Source organism: Sphaeramia orbicularis, chromosome 20, assembly GCF_902148855.1.
Source record: "Sphaeramia orbicularis chromosome 20, fSphaOr1.1, whole genome shotgun sequence".
Taxonomy (NCBI): domain Eukaryota; kingdom Metazoa; phylum Chordata; class Actinopteri; order Kurtiformes; family Apogonidae; genus Sphaeramia; species Sphaeramia orbicularis.
In genome coordinates, this window is record NC_043976.1 from 22,943,596 (window position 1) to 22,960,069 (window position 16,474).

Sequence of the window (16,474 nt, forward strand, 5' to 3'; positions counted from 1 at the left end):
AAATGAAATATATTTTTGCACTGAGGACAAGAAATGTAGAGGAAAAGCAGATCATTTACCCCTTCAACCCTGACTAGAATAAAAAAAAATTAAATTAAAAAAAAAAAAAAAAAAATCAGTAAGAGGTCACAAATTACTGAACGCATTGAGAAACTGCTGCGTTTAAATATTGCAGTGACTCGTTTTAAGAGAAATGCAAATATTTGACGAATATATTACAGGGAAAAAATGGAAAATGATTAAAAATTATCTCCATCTGCTTTATTCTCATGTTGCTTAACATTTAAGGTAAAAAAAAAAATCTAGAGCGAAAACGTAAAAAAAAAAAAAAAACCCTCCAATTTAATGAATAACTTGTGAATTGACGCGTTAAAAATAAATTTCACGATACGTAACAACCTTTTTTATGTGCAACCATGTGAGTTAAATAGTAACGCTTTACATTGGTATGTTTTTTTTTCCCCCTATTTCAAGAAATATTCCATCAAACTAATTTAAGTTTTTATGGCATATTTTTCTTTAATACAAATCATAGAAATAATAGATTTTTTTCCCTGCAAGTTTCCAGAAAAAAATGCAATTAAAATATTTTCTCAACTTGGTGCACTTTCCCTCATCATTTAGAAACAGTAGCATACTTAGTTTTTTCTGCATGTCGAACAACAGTAAAACAAAATGTAAAAACACAAAGGAAAAAAGACTGAAGTCAGTGCTTGTCCTATGCATCAGTTTAGGAAAAAATAAAAAAGGAAAATGTGAAGCAGAAAAAAAGACATGATTCCAGACTTTGAGTTTAAGCTGAACAAGTGCTTTAATTGGTTTGAGTGAACGCTTATGGAATGGAGTGTATTATCATCATCATTATTAAATGTGAACAATAAACATACAACATCATTTTGGCCTCTCTGCCACTGAACGGGAACTCGCACCAACCACTGTCAGACAGCAAAACACAAACACTCACACATACACACATTAATGCTCAAGTCCTCTCCAAAGCTGGGCTGTTGTGAGACCCAAGCAGATTCTGCAGGAGGATCTTTGGTGGCCTGGTGTACGCTGACCTTTGCATTCAAAATCCAATTTCTGTTATATACTCTAAGAATTACAATTTACTGCTAAAAATGTGCTAATTTTGGAACTTGAGGCCAAAACAAATGCTCCGGGCCCTGCAGATCCTGCCTGGTTTCCATTTAGTTGTCTAATTTTCCCTTACCACTTGATAAACCACATGACTGAACACAGGGCTGCTTGCCATAGCTTGTTACTGTAGACATGTTCACATATGAGCGACGCACATATCGCCCCATTTCCCTGTACAAATAAAACAAAAAACGGTTGAAACGGACACAGTATGTTACACAATGTTCATCAAGCTCGTATGGGCTAGTTTTGACTGCTCAAAGATGCGTTTGGCAAGTTAGTGGTGGCAGCAGGTTGACTAGAAGGACCGGGTGGGGACGGGTGGGGTTACTGCTGGAAGAGCTCATTCATGAGAGAAGTCACAAAAGCAAGGACTGGACCTTGTATGTACAGCAGCAGGGCGTGTGTGTAATCATTGTCTTTACATTGCATCTGTGTACGTCTGGCATCGCCGCCACTTTCTCTCACAAGTTCCAGAGTTAGATGAATTCCAACAAAGAAAAGAGGGAAAAAAAACAGTCAGTCTCCCAGCATGCACTGCTCCATGTCCTACGCCAGACTGAGTTAAGCCTCCGGGGGTCAAACAGAGCAAAGCAGACGCAAAGGTGATCATGTTCCCTCATCATTTTTAGTGACACAACCACTTTACACTACGAACTGAGTGACAAGAGGAACAAAACAGCCCATCTAATGCAAGAACACAGAGAAATGAACCACTGACGCACAAGGTTTCCTGAAAACAAGCAGGCGGATAGATGTTAACTGGGTTACATTAAAAGGAGACGGAGGGAACAGAAATGTGTCAGACAAGAATAGTTGTACATTAAAGGGTTGTAAAACACTGAAAAGTAAAAAAAACAAAACAAAAAAAAGCCAGTCACTAAAACTGTGGCTTGTTAGTGGGGGGTAAATGTGATGCTGACAGACCCCTGGAGTTAGGGGGGCGCTGTCGAGTAGCAAGAACAAGCACAACAAAACACGACCACGACACGCACACTCCACAATGCAATTCCACACACACACACACAAAAAGGCAGGACCAGCATGAACAAACCAGGGTAAGTTATTATCAGATGCCGTCCTCGCACAATATTTAGGACGACGACGGATTCAGATTTACACACCGAAAAACAGATCCACTGTGACGGAAACCTCAGACTGTTCTCCTGTTAAAAAACAATCATCAGAATGGGTTTATTTTAAACGGGGACAAATACACAAGTGTCGGAGCGAAAGAAGGTCTGAAATTAAGTCTGGAATAATGTATGTCAAAGTAAACACCCTCTTATTAAAATAACATTTACCTTTGTTTTAAAAAAAGATTACAAAATATAAAATTAAATAATTTCGGAGTATAAAGGCACACATCTTGCACAGTGTAATACAATGAAAACAGTTATTTAAAGCATGGGTGGGACTAATGCTGAACAGCTCACGAATCTGGCTGGAGTGAAGGGACACAAGTAGAATCTGAACAGCCGACTACACACACTAGAAGAGGGGCCAAAGGAAACTTAGTCCTGCGACATGCAAATTTTTTTTTTTCAGACTTTTTGCTTTTCTGGTACATCAATAGTAAGCGTTGTATAAATTCAAGCAGAATCATTCTTCATTTACCACAGCACCATCATTCATTCCGAAGGGTGGCTCCTTTTTTTTTTTCTTTAAATACAACTCTATTTCATGACTAAAATCCAATGTAAAAATATAAATGTGAATATAATCTATGATATCTAAACAACGTACGGCGATGGAAGCTTTTCGCATGGGTTAGAATAGTCATGGAGGACGATTTTACTTGTTTTAGTTGGTTACCCAGAAATGATACACAACATCACACGCACAACAACTTACACACAAGTATATTGCATTTCCCTTGTTAAGACCGTATCATCTAATTGGGATCATATTCGTAACATTTGGTTCCTTTCCTCATGTGCAAAATATACAAAAAAAAAAAAAAAAATGAACAGAAACAAAGAAATTATTATATCATTTCATAAAACCGCCAAATTCAAACACAGATAAACCACCTTTAAAAAATGTCAACAACAACAACACGAATAACGATGAATAGACTCACAGTCGAGGTTAGAGAAGAGAACGACACCGATGGTGATGACCTAAACAGCTTCCCAACCCCCCCCCCCCCTCCCTCCCTTTTCTGATCGCTCTTTTCTATTGTTTTTTTCTCTCCTGGAACACTGACACACACACCGTTTGCCATCACTTGGTGTGTGCTGGTACGATGCTGGAGGTAAACCGTCTTCTGTCTGCCCTGAATGCATGAGCGTAGTCGCACCGTGGCCTGGTCTCAAAGCCCGCCGCCGCGACACCCCCCCCCACCACTGTAAACTGTGAGGGTGAGTTTATAAAACCGCCTATATCCCCCTGACATATATTGCAGTCGAACGCTCCCGTCTGACATACAGGAGGAACCCCGAGGTGAAGGACGGTGGATGGGACGGGGTTTGAGATCAGGCCTGTGTGCAGCTTCTAATTCTAAGAGCTGAGTTTGTCTTTCTCTTTGTTGCAGCGCATGTAACAGAACAAGAACTCCTAACATCTAACGACAAATAAAAGTGCAACATTTTTTTGATTTTACTCATAAGGTGCTGATGGCAACTGAAACTTAAGGGCTGCTGATGTTTTTCATCTGATAGGATATAGCAAAGGGGTGACTTATTTTTCTATCGCCGAAGCCACGCGAGTCATCTGGGTCGGTCTCTGCCGCGGGAACAGAAACCAGGCCTGAAGAACTGAGTCCAAGTCAAAGCAGATAAAGCGCAGACGTGTGCTTGAATCCCTCATTCAAAAAAAACCAAAACAAAACAAAAAAAACCCCAACGCAAATCTACTTCTCTTATTTGTTCTTACAGCGCCGCGCGTTGCAAAAGAGCAAAAGAAATGCACCTTAAGTGAGTGGCAAGAGGAACCCAGAAGCTCTATCGATTAACAAAGGAATGAGAGGGGAAGGGACGGGGTCTGAAGGGTGAGTGTTTTGGGGGAGGAACCTAAATGGGAAGATTTGTTTGGCTGAGCTCTTGTATAGTATTTGGATGGGCTCTGGCTGTTGGCCTATTGGAAGACTGCTTCCCACTCCTTGAAACGAAGCAATTGCATTAGATTAGGCTCAACATATGTTTTTTTTTTGTTTGTTTTTAAATTCTCCACATTCAAGCCTCGTCTCTATGAGTGGGTTTTCACTTTGTGCTATAATCTGACATCTGCACTCCCCCTTCTTGACCTCACACTATAACACACCCTCCCAAACCTCCCTGAAACAACATAAGGGAAAAATGAATACATACATACGTACATAAAAAAAAAAAAAAAAAAAAAAAAAAAAAAAAAAGCAGGGTGCTGGATGTTAGAAGTAATTAAAAAAAGCTATATTCCCACATAAATTGCCATACAGACAAAACACATTATATAAAATAAAAAAAAAAAAAACTTGGACACTTGCTTTCAACACCCTTATTATCCAAAGTAACATGAACAAAACTGAACAACAGAGGACAGGTTAAATGTAAACGAATTATGGTTTTTAGCTGCAGAGTGTGGCACCCCACTGAAAGAGAGGAACGAACAGGGAGAGAAGAAGAGAACGGACGAGTGAGAGCGAACGACGCCGTCACAGCACCTGATTAACCAGCCTCTCCATGGTTTTCTCTCCGTCACTTGTCGTCTTCACCTCGCTCCCTACTTGCCCTCCCTTTCCCATGTGCCTCTGGGCCTCCTGTTGCTCTTGGAGGCTATGAAAGGATAGTGGTGATGAAATCGTAAAACCTCTTTGAGTACTGCTCAGGGTTCACTGTGGATATCTCTGCTCCGGCCTGTGGGGGGGGATATGTAGACACCATCAGACACAGGGGTTTCTACCGGTCTCAGATCTAAAGGTTTATAGATGTAATTTAAGCAGGGTTCCTACTCTTCTGAAATGTCAAAATTACATACTTTTCCAGACCCTAGTTTCCAGATCTCTTGGTAAAAAAATTCCAACCAGCCAACCATATATTATTATTATATTTGGGATTTATGAGCCAGTGGTTAGAGAATTTACATCTACCCAGTATGAGTTCTGCCAACGATCATACAAGGCATGTTGAATAGCTCACTCATGAACAGCATGTTGACATCACCTGTCCGTTGAAACAGCAGTGAAACTTGCCGACACCTGGGCGGGCCTTAAAATGGGTTGGAGGAGGATAAGAGCAGAGGACTGGGCGTTCAACTTGTCAATCTGCCCAAATGTTTTCTGGGACGCGTAGCCTACTGTATGTGCTTTCACACAAACATTTTAGCTGCGCTAGCAAGCGCCTTAAAAAACAGATCGATCCATTTCTTTTTTTTAGATCTTCATAATTTTATGATTTAGAAAATAGAACAGTGGTAACAGTCTTGGAAACATGAATATTTTTCCATAAATTTGTTTCCATTTTCCATACTTTTCTAGACCTGGAAATGTATAAAGTCAAATTCCATACTTCTCCATATTTTTCATACTTGCCTAGGAACCCTGTTTAAGAGCTATTTCATTCATGTTGGCTAAAGTTGATCTTCGGATTTTAAGGAGACAGTTTCTAAAATCAGAATATTGAATTTCAGACTTTGTAGCACCTACAGAAATCCTGACTTCATTTTACCATTAACACTGGGTCACTATTGCGTGCAATATTAAGACAAAATTATTCATCAGGTCCATACCCCATGTTTGACAGTCTTGGCGGCATGGGCAGCTTTCTTCTTGGCATCATAATGCTGCAGGATGTCTATGACAGCCATGAAGTAAACCTCCTTCCTGGGAGCACCTGTAAAATGAAGAAAGTGTGAGGGTTCTGACTGCAGCTGCTCTGAAACGATGAATGAGTGCCATGATGGCCAGCAGGGGGAGCTCTAGTTTTCTAGTTGCTTTAGTGCTTTTTTCTGATCAGAGCTGAAATTCTGAAAATATATTGTTCAAGCTCCACATCATAAAATCACTTTGTTATTGTTTTGAACATTTTAAAATGCTTTGGTAAATTCATTTAAATGATTATGTAAATCTGCTTTGTCAAACACTGGGGAGATAAATATGTATTACACTGACTGCCTGTTCAAAAGTCAAACCCCCAAAACATCTGGGAATTAGTTCATTAAATGCATAACATTCCTATGTAATTAACTAATGTAATCCTGTTTTGAATTTATTATAGCAACCATATTTCTATAGACTTTTTCATAATTGTGTGCTGAATTGTTGAGTTGCTATCTGGTGAATTTTATCTTTCAATTTGTGAGGTGAACAACTGAGAAAATAAACAATTGTATCAAAGGGGTGTTTCATATGATTGCATTTCTAATGTATTTTCCCTTTTCTACCATAAAACAGTATTGTCTTAAGAATTATTTCAGCAATCTATCATGGGTTCAGCTCACATGACAAAAACTCAACCAATTATATAAAAGAAAAAAGGGAGAAGGAGCTCGATGTGGAAATTACAGATGATGAGTAGCTTAATATGTAGAAGATACACCAAACATCCACTAGTTCACAAATCTGGAGGGAGTTCTCCTGGAAAAATCTGGTGTGTTTCTTTATTACACCTAAGAAGTAAGCAGTTAAACAGACAGCACAAATGTTGAAGGGAATGTGGAGAATTTGATGTAGATCACACACGTCATGATAAAATAACTGTGTTTTGGGATATGGTGTGTGGAGTGCTACAACAAATAATGGGGTATGAATCCAATGTGCTGTCATGTACTGTATTTGTGTAACTTGTCTGATGGCAGTTTAGTGGGACATGACATATACTTGGTGAAGTTACTTTTAGTGGCTTCGAAACAAAGCTATTACAAGGAACTGGGAAAAGACAGAACCACCAACAAAGGACCAATGGATCACAATTATTGAAGGAACATATACAATGGAAAAAATAATTCACAAACTGTAACTACAAGACGCACAAATGGACAAAAAAATGGAATAAATGGACTGATAACAGAACTCGGAATGGTGGAAGGACTGAATAATGTGAATGTAGTGAAGTTTGTTCTTTGTTGCTTTTGGTGACTGTTTATAAAATTTTATAAACAAAACAAAACATCTTTTCTGTATTGCAGTAATATGGTCTGGGAACAAATTGCAGAGAGTAAACGTGTCAAAGTGAATACTATCAAATCTCTTGCAGTGAAGTTGGAACTGATATAAGCTAAATGAAGGATACAGTCAGTTACAGACTTTTGCAGATACTGCATTGTGCAGTCCTGTTTGTACAAACTGTTTCCAGAAATGCACACTGTTTTGCCACTGTCAAGGTTTCCACATTTGCACTGGTTTTTGATTTTACTGTCAAATACAAGTATTTAACTTTATATTGAAGTAAGCCACTTACTATCATTGCTTTTGATGGCGTAAACATCGATGGCGGGGTCAAACTCTCCAGGAGACAGAGGCTTGGTGCTGTCCAGGGTGTTGCTGGGACTGTCAGGGGGCGTCCCAATGCCCCCTCCGTCACTCTCGCCCTCCTCCTCGGCCTCGTTGTCCTCGCTCTCCACCTCTTCCTGCTCAGCTCGCTCCACGTCATGGATCCCCACCAGCAGGCTGTAATCCATGAGCTTTAGCTGGGCAAGGAACTAGGTGTAATGGGTGATAAAAATGCAAGAGGAGTGAAAGGAAAGCAAGCACAGCAATTTGAGATTTTAAGGAGGAGCGGAAGAGCATGGAGGAGAGGTGAGTATAGGTGAAGATAGAGAGAAAAATATATTACAAAAAGGAGATTTAGAGAAAAGGTAGATGATATGCAACCAGAATCTGCATAAAATCCAAACCTAAAGAAAAAAATGTGAGTTTTTAGTTGTAACCTCTGTTGAAGACATACCTCCACATCTTTCCTTAGCTTCTCCAGGAACATTTTCTTGTTCTCTCCATCTATGTAGATCTTCTGCCCATCATTGATGAAGTCATTGTCCTTGTAGGTGGGCAGCTCCTTTGCCTACCCATTGGTATTGGACATTAGTGAGCAGATAAACAGCAATAAAAGCCACCAGTCTATTCATGGTACGGTATGTAGTATAACTGGGCAAAAAATTTAACAGAATTCTGGTGCTCAAGTGAAGTGTCTTGTTTGGCACATTAGAAATTCGTCCAATCATGCAAATGTCATCAAAAAAGTTAGTGGAACATTTTCAGTTTCTTGTTTGAAATTGAATCCGTTTCCATCTTAAAATAAATATGATCTTTGAAACAGTCAAATATAACAAAAAGAAAACACTGAGTAACACCAGCATCACTGTTTTTCACCTTTTTCCCCAGAATACTAAAAACATATACAGTATAAGGTATACTGTATGTTGTAAATGCTCCTTTTGGTTATCTTGTTAAATTGTGAAAATTAAGGGGTATTTCAAAATGCCTGATGACACACCATGTAGTTTGAGTGTGTCAGTAGTATATTCAAGCATTTCACCAGGATAAGACATTGCAGCATTCTGAAACACCCCATATACTGTACATAAATGAGGCTTTATACCTGTGGTTTGTTAGATCAGTCTGTCTCCGATTCAGCCAAATAGTTGGTCGTTGGCTGACATAGTACAGGTGGTCAGTCCAAACCAAGGCTGCCCTCTTTTCAATTTAATTGTAATGTACACTTCATGCAGCATGCTCACAGCACGGTAAAGATCCATCTGATGCATCACTCTTTACTTCATATACTTCGCTTGTTGTTTAAGTTGGAATGTTTAAATGGTCAATGTGACATAAAACTCAAAAGTACTTTTATTTATCGTGTTGGCTTATTAAATGCATCTGGTAGATCCATACACTTTGTGTCATGACAAAAAGAGCCTCAGTTAAAACCATCAAATGCCCTTTTTGGCACTGGGCTGGAGTCCAAAAAGCATCATGTTTATCCTTTATTAATCACTTGCTGAGAAAAAATTATTAATATCAATTACCACCAATGTAACTCTTTTAAGATGCTTTTCTGAAACCAGATTTTAGCTTGCATCTTATAAACTACAGTTTATGATAAAGCGCTAAAGCATATCTTTATGAGATTCCCACTATTTGGCTTAAAAGCAGAATGAAGGAGTTTCCTATTTAGGTATTTGTCTAAAGTTTCTACAAGCTGCTGCAAAACTGTCAGCAGCCCATAGGGGGAAAATATGTTATATGAGGAGGAACGGGGCCTAGTATCGAGTCACTGAGGAAAAAGAGAGCAGGAAATGAGGTAACAGGGCAGCAGCAGTTTAGCTACTACAGTGTTTCTATGGCAGCAGGAGAAGTGCAGCAACACATAACAGCACTTTGTAGCACTAGAATGAGCTCTGACAGCACACACACATACATACATACACACACATACAGAATAAACACAGGAACACACCTCACAACCATAGACATTTGAGCACATATATATACAGACATAGACCTCCAATTTGTAATAAATATGAGATGTGCACTGGTCTTGACTGAACAAAGATGCGACATAAAAATAAATAAGGACCCTACGTGAGGCTGCAAAGAGTGATCATCATTTGAAAGCATTTTGCTGGCCCCTCACCTACACTAACACCTCAGCTCACACACCCATCCATCTTGATACAAATCCATTTTTGTCTATCTTTTATTTCCATACCATGCATTCCCAGTCAGTCTAACCGCTTCATTACTTCTGAAGCTTCCCCTCAGTCAGGCCTTGGTCCGACATTGATTTTCTCTGTTACACTGACTGCAATGAAATGCATTTGACTGTTTGTGAGTAGTGAATACTGTGCTGGGAAGAAGAAAAACTGAAAGGTATATTAAACGTAGGAAGAAAGGGAGAAGTGTCAGAGAGCTTTACAAAGTTGTGTGACAGGTGAATTTCCCCCTAGCGTAAAAAACATGAATCCTGATTTTTTTCTGTCTCCTGTCAGTGAGGCAGGTCTAATCATGTGACATCCTATGGGCATGTCTTGTTATTTCAGGAGGACAACATTAGGTCATACTTAACTCATATTTGACTCACTCTGGGGTCTTTGTAAACAGCATTCACTACTTTAATTGTCTGCTGATGTTGTCAATGAATCTACCAACATCAGCACACAGCAAAATGCTTATCTCAGGTTGTTCATACTTAAAAAGTGAATGAGACTAATGGCAAACCTATACAAAAAAGAAACTGGCTAAGCTCTTCAACTTAATCCTAAGGCAGCTGCTTACTGACTGCCAAGCATTATTTCAAAAATTACATGTTCTGGCTGCAGTGTGGTGTGAGGCATAAAGCCAGGGAATTTCATCTGTGCTTAATGCACGTCCTCTGCCTGCAGTCCTGGCTTATACTTCTGCATCAGGAGCTGAAATGCCACTTATGGGTACTGACTAAATAGACCCTGGGGTTAGTCTCTGTTATGTCCTGATCTACAGTCATCTGTAATTATTCTTAATGCACATTAGAAACAACACTGTGTACAAGGTTTTGTTTTTTGTCACAGCAGTAGGTTGTGGTAAATAGCCATATTGTGAACCTTTTCGTTTGCACATTCTTCAAAACAGGCAATTATTGGAGAGTTTTGCCACTTTTCCACTAACTGTATCAGCTCAACTTGCATCGTCTAGACATTTTTGGCCTCACTGTGTGAGAGCACAGACCGCCAGGTAACATCAGATACTATTTTTGTTATCACTTTTACTAATGTTCCAAGCAACCTAAAGAGAAAGTAAACATGACATAATATCATGCAGATCACAGACTAGTTGAACCCAAATCGTTGCTGCAAGAATATGTATGTGTCATAATGCTGCAACGTGGAACGCAATGCCAAGCTAGTTGTAAATCACTGAAAATGATAGAATAAATGTTCAAGTTGGATCTATCTTGCTAGATTGTCCACAGATTTTAGGTCTAAACTAGAAGCACTCGGAGAGCGCAGACCTCCGCCAAGGCTGATCAGTGGGCCCCCCCACCCCCGATCACCACCAAAATTTAATCATTTGTTCCTTGTGCCAGTATCAACATTTCCTGAAATTTTTATCCAAATTAAAGGCACAGTAGGCCAAAAAGTAAGGGCACCCCCATTTTTTTATATAAATTGAGATAAAATCCGCCTTCTGGATCAGAACCGGATCAGCCTTTGAAATGTGATAGAGGACCCCATTGTCAATTCCTGAGTTAAATTTCATGAGTTTTGGTCAATAATTAAGCGAGATATTGGGAAACGAAAATTTTGGCCCCATTTACCACAATGTTAACGAAAATTTCAAAGTGATCCAGAATCCAGGTTTTCTTCCGGATCACCCCCAAAAGTTAATCATTTCTTCCTTATCCCATTTCCAACAAACCCTGAAAATTTCATCAAAATCTGTCCATAACTTTTTGAGTTATGTTGCACACTAACGGACAGACAAACAAACAGACAGACAAACAAACCCTGGCAAAAACATAACCTCCTTGGCGGAGGTAATAACTATATTTGACTGAAAAAAAATCTGAATGTTTCATTTTGGAAATTCTAGCTTTCATCCTCCTGTGCTATGTTGTTTGTACCTGTAGTCACACTAAAGATGTCATCACAATAGTTTACGTTGTGTCGATAAGATGGCCAGTCGCACTGATAAAGTACTGAAGAACTACAACTGCAGTGGAAATGTAGTGTACCTGTGCCAAAACTGAGCCAAGATGAGTTAAATTAATGTGAGCTGAGCTTCTACTGATACTGTTAGTGGAAAAACTGCATTTCAGTCGCTAAACAAGAAATGATGAAGCCAATACATCAGGTTTAGTCTCTGGAAAAAAAAAGTAATTTCTGTACTGGAACAACTTTGCACTTCATCTTTTTCATAATTCTCTTGTTCCTGTTTTAAGTTCCTTTCTGAATTCAGAACTCCACATTTGCTCTCCAGTGTTTCAGATATATGTTGGTGCCACTGAGTGAATGGTGGAAACAAACATAAAACTGTCTGGCAAAATCAAAATTGACTTGCTGACAAGCTGACTATAAGGTGACTGTCAATGGATGGAAAGTGTGCAAAATATGGACGGTAAATAAGAGTGTATCAGCTTGAAGAAGACGAAAAAAGAAAATGCTTGGCCGTACCAAACGCAACAATAAAAATAAGATTGGTTCAATAGATCATGCCTGGTATATGAGCCCTGGTTTTCTTACATCTCTTACGTGTTTCATGGCGCAGTAAAAGCGCGTTGCAATCCGCAGTGTTTGCAGCCTTTGCTGAACGTTACCAGATTTGGGCCGCGGGGGCACATCCTCTGGTGGGGGCGGCTGCTAGAAAAGGGGGAGCGAGGGAGGGACGGTGGGGTAGGAGGAGAGGAGAGAAGAAAGGAGAGAGGAAGGGAGGAAGGAAGTTGGAAGTAAAGGCAAAGTGTTTAAAATGTAACAGAACACAACTGTTTTTGTAAATTGGCAGAGGGGTGGAAAGGCCATCAACGCGAAAGACTCATGACTACGTTTTGTATTCTTATTGTGTTCATAACACATGGGAGAAGGTGTAGATCAGTGTTCAACAAGTACATCTAATTATGTGAATATCTGCAATGACCACAATTTCACAATTATACTATTAGTTTATGCTAGTAATTTTCAAGATTCTGTCCTTTAATTGTTTTCCTAATGTCAACATGTAAGAGTTAGGTTTGAAGTATGCATTACCAAGGATTGTTAGAGCTTATAACTTTTTGGCACAGTTCCCGACAAACTCGAGGTAGAGAAAGGACGGAGTCTGGCAGAGCTAATCTAAGGCAGCTAGGAGCTGGAACTATGCATAGCATGGAATAAACTAATATGTGGTCTATGGCCAGTATTTTTCTAAACCTCTCATCAGGTATGGTTCTATTTCTAAGGGCTTATGAAACCTTAAGTGGGGGCTACAAAACCAGCATTAAAGCAGATCACACACAATCATACTGGCATATTAAAACCATGTCCTCTACTGGAAATACCTGCTGGTGGCAAGAGAGTGATAAAAATAACAAACGCCTTTTGCAGACAGCAACTGAAACCTGGTACACACACAGATAGTATTATACAAACTACTACAACCATTTGCTACTTGAAGCAATTATATGCAACCCCTACAGTTTCCAGATCAAAGACAAAACATTGCAATAAGAATCACCAAAACCAGTGTTTCTAACTCATGGGTCAGTGCACTAAACAGGTCACAAGCATGTTTTTGTGTACAGCTGCATGATAAAGCACCTAGTAAGATTTAAGGCAGAGATGAGCCTGAGTAAGAACACATTCACCTAGTTTGGGCTTTAGTTATGATAATCTGAAGCCACTGTCGGGAAATCAACTGCTGCTGTGATAGGCAAATCCCTGAGACAGCAGCAAGCAGAACCACAAAATTTATTTTTGTGTAAAAAGAAAAACACATGTCATATGTAAGTCAAACAGAACATGTCCACAATGTGCAAAATAATGGGCTGGTGTTCATAAACATCAGAATTATGTAACCCCAAAAAAGATGCAGAAAACACTATATACCATGCAGAAGCATGCATGAAAGGGAGACGATCATGCAGTCAGGAGAGAACCTTGCCGTGCTTGTTGTTTGTGTGTGAAGCAATTGCTTTGTTAATACACACTGTAACTTAAGAACGGAACACACAATTTTCCCTTCAATATTTCATGGTGGAGCCTCATCTTCACTCTAAATGGCAACCGTATGGGGCAAACGTGTTGCATGAAAGTCAAGGGTTGCATTCAACTTTACAAGAAAAGCATTCATTCGTGGCCCTCAAAAGCACAGATGTCTTGCAATGAGAACTGCAGGTTAAAGTAAGACTCTCTGTACCTGCAGGAAGATATTTTTCTAGTGGAGAAACCATGTGGTGTTTTATCAGAAGTTTCTTTCATCTCTGAGCCTTGGTTCAGATCATGCTCTGGCCTAGAGTACTGTGAAATGCCATGGATCATCAGCACCACAGACTAAGTGGTAAGTAAATTTAGGACTGGTGGTTGTAATAGAACACACAGCAAAAATGTATCGTATTACTGCAGGTTTACAGGTTAAACCGTTTCTCAAAAAGCTGAGCTGCAGATAAATAGGTCACACAGTAGGTTTACATGTGTGGTAAAGCTTCATCTGCTTTTTTTTCCCCCACTGATCTGTTTTAATCCCAATAATATTTTGTTTCTTCTTCCATTCACAGTGGGCTATATATAGTCTGGAGGATTCCCTTTAAGTCGTCCATGATCCACTGCTTGATGCCTCACACATTAAACAGCCCTGAAACCTGATCAAAACCTCTATGGGTCAAAAGCTTGTCGCTGTTTGATATAAGTTTTCTCCAAGGTCAGTCAAACCTCCACAAACTGAAACATGAACACTTATAGGAAAAGTAGTTGTGGATAAGCAATAGATCACCTTCCAATATTGCTCAGCTCACAGATCAAAAGGACATTGCTCCAAAGTAGAAACATTCAAAGACACTTTCAGAAATGTCAGTCATTCAAAATGTAAAAGTTTTGTATCTAAATATAGGCTATATATATTATCTAATCCTGTTATAATGTATTTCCCAATTATTACCTAAATTAACAGTTAGACAACAGATTCTAGCAGTGTCCAAGCAGCCATAAGCCAAATACTGAAAACAGCCCATCTCACAACACACACTGTCATCAATACCAAACACAAAACCTCTTACTCATTTACACTGCTCACACACGCAGGCACAGGCATGTAGAAACACATCACATAGAACTATTTAAAATTACATGACGACATCTGATTAAATAACACTCCAAACACTCGAACACAAACAACCTCCCATCTTTCACAAACAGACAGCAAGCAGGGAAACTCAAGGAACAGCTGAAGCGAGGTTAGAGGGGATGAAGCAAATTAAAGAGATTCAAAGAGCGTGCAGGGGCTAGAAAGGGAATGAGGTGATGAAGTAGGTGCTAACTGAAGGAGATGATACTTGCTACTGTCATCCAACCCAAAGGGGATCAAAGCTCTGTAATTGTGTTAGTTGAGCCATTTGGGTGATGACAGTAATCTCAGAATTGTCAGAAGCTGTGCAGGTTATTGAAACCACTGGAAACACAGTTTGTTCTTTCTCTCTCATTCTGTAATTATCCAATGGCTTTTAAAAGACCAGAATAAGTGATTATCTTTAAATACAATAACAGAACAGGTGAATCAATGTTTTATGTTTGGTGAATTTCTTAAAAGATGAGCTTGAAATACATGCAGTTTCTTCATTTCTATCGTTCCCTTTTTAAAGTGAGACATCAGTGTTTGTTTTTGTTCAGTCCAAACTGACTCAGCCGTTTGCCATCATTACACGCAGACGTTGCAGCTGTCCTCTCAGCAACAAATTTTTTTATGTGCTGAAAGACAGAAAACTGCCACCACAGAAAAATGCAAGTTTATTTAATCGTCATAATAGTTTCCAAGTCAGTTACATGAGTAGTAGTGTTTGCACATGTGTGGTGGTTTGGTTGCTGTGGACTGATGCATGTAGTGCACTAGTTCAGAAGGGCCACATGCTTAAAATATCCAATAAATGGTTCAAAAAGGACCATTATACATTAATCTCATTACTGTCCTTGAGCTTTGTTGTTTCTCATTTCTAAGATCACTATTTATTATGATTATACCTTTTCCTGTTTTAAATTGATGCGCATCTTCTTGAAACATTATATTTGAAAGTGTTACTATTACCAATATTGTTATGATTATCTGTTTTGGGTATATTTCACATTTTCACACGATCCTGAGTTTGCAGTTATTCATAAAGGGCATAGTTGGATCCTGGATCACAGCAGGTGACTGTACCTTCTCCTTGTCGCTGGCCTCTCTTGCCACAGTGGAACCCTGAAGCAAAAAAGAAGGGCAATTACTCTTCATAACTCAGTTATTACTAGTAACACGGAACACCTTGAATCAGTCTTTCCCTTTGTCCTCACTTCTGCAGGCACTCATACCATTGTGCATGCCTCACACAGAAGCTTTCCAAGCACAGTGGTTTAAAAATTGATCTTCCCTTTGTTCAAGCTAAGGTTGATTATCTGAAATCTAAGTCCTCCAGACACTGTTTTAAGAAACATATCACCAAGCCAGTTATGTTAAAGGCACCAGTGTTTTATATTCCAACCCAAGCCTGATCTGAAACATCTTATTTCCTTTGGTAATTTCTGCAACTTGCTCTATTCTCCTACCTTGAGATCATATTTTTTGTAGACAGAAAGGCGATGGGAGAAGACGTTTCGTGTAACAATCATGTAGGTCTCATCTCCATCCACAGTAAGCCGGTACATCCCAAGAAACTGAGGCAGCAGCGTGTTGCCATGGCATTCCACAATGAACTACCAAAAAAGACCAAGCAACATGACT

General features: G+C 39.3%; 1 protein-coding gene across 5 annotated transcripts in view; it reads right to left on the reverse strand.

Moving 5' to 3' along the window:
- Nucleotides 1–792: 792 nt before the first annotated feature.
- pip4k2aa (phosphatidylinositol-5-phosphate 4-kinase, type II, alpha a) overlaps nt 793–16,474 on the reverse strand; it is a 30,592-nt gene continuing 14,910 nt past the window's right edge. Inside the window, exons 5-11 of one of the 5 annotated variants that reach the window (XM_030122802.1) lie at nt 16,300–16,446; nt 15,917–15,955; nt 12,286–12,390; nt 8,007–8,120; nt 7,521–7,761; nt 5,851–5,954; nt 793–4,979 (exon numbers count right to left, since the gene is read on the reverse strand). In XM_030122802.1, coding sequence (XP_029978662.1) covers nt 4,899–4,979; nt 5,851–5,954; nt 7,521–7,761; nt 8,007–8,120; nt 12,286–12,390; nt 15,917–15,955; nt 16,300–16,446 — 831 coding nt within the window. In that variant the 3' untranslated portion in view covers nt 793–4,898. Of the gene's footprint in view, nt 4,980–5,850; nt 5,955–7,520; nt 7,762–8,006; nt 8,121–12,276; nt 12,394–15,916; nt 15,956–16,299; nt 16,447–16,474 lie in introns of all 5 variants that reach the window. The other 4 variants (XM_030122800.1, XM_030122801.1, XM_030122799.1 and 1 more) reach the window with 4 other exon arrangements.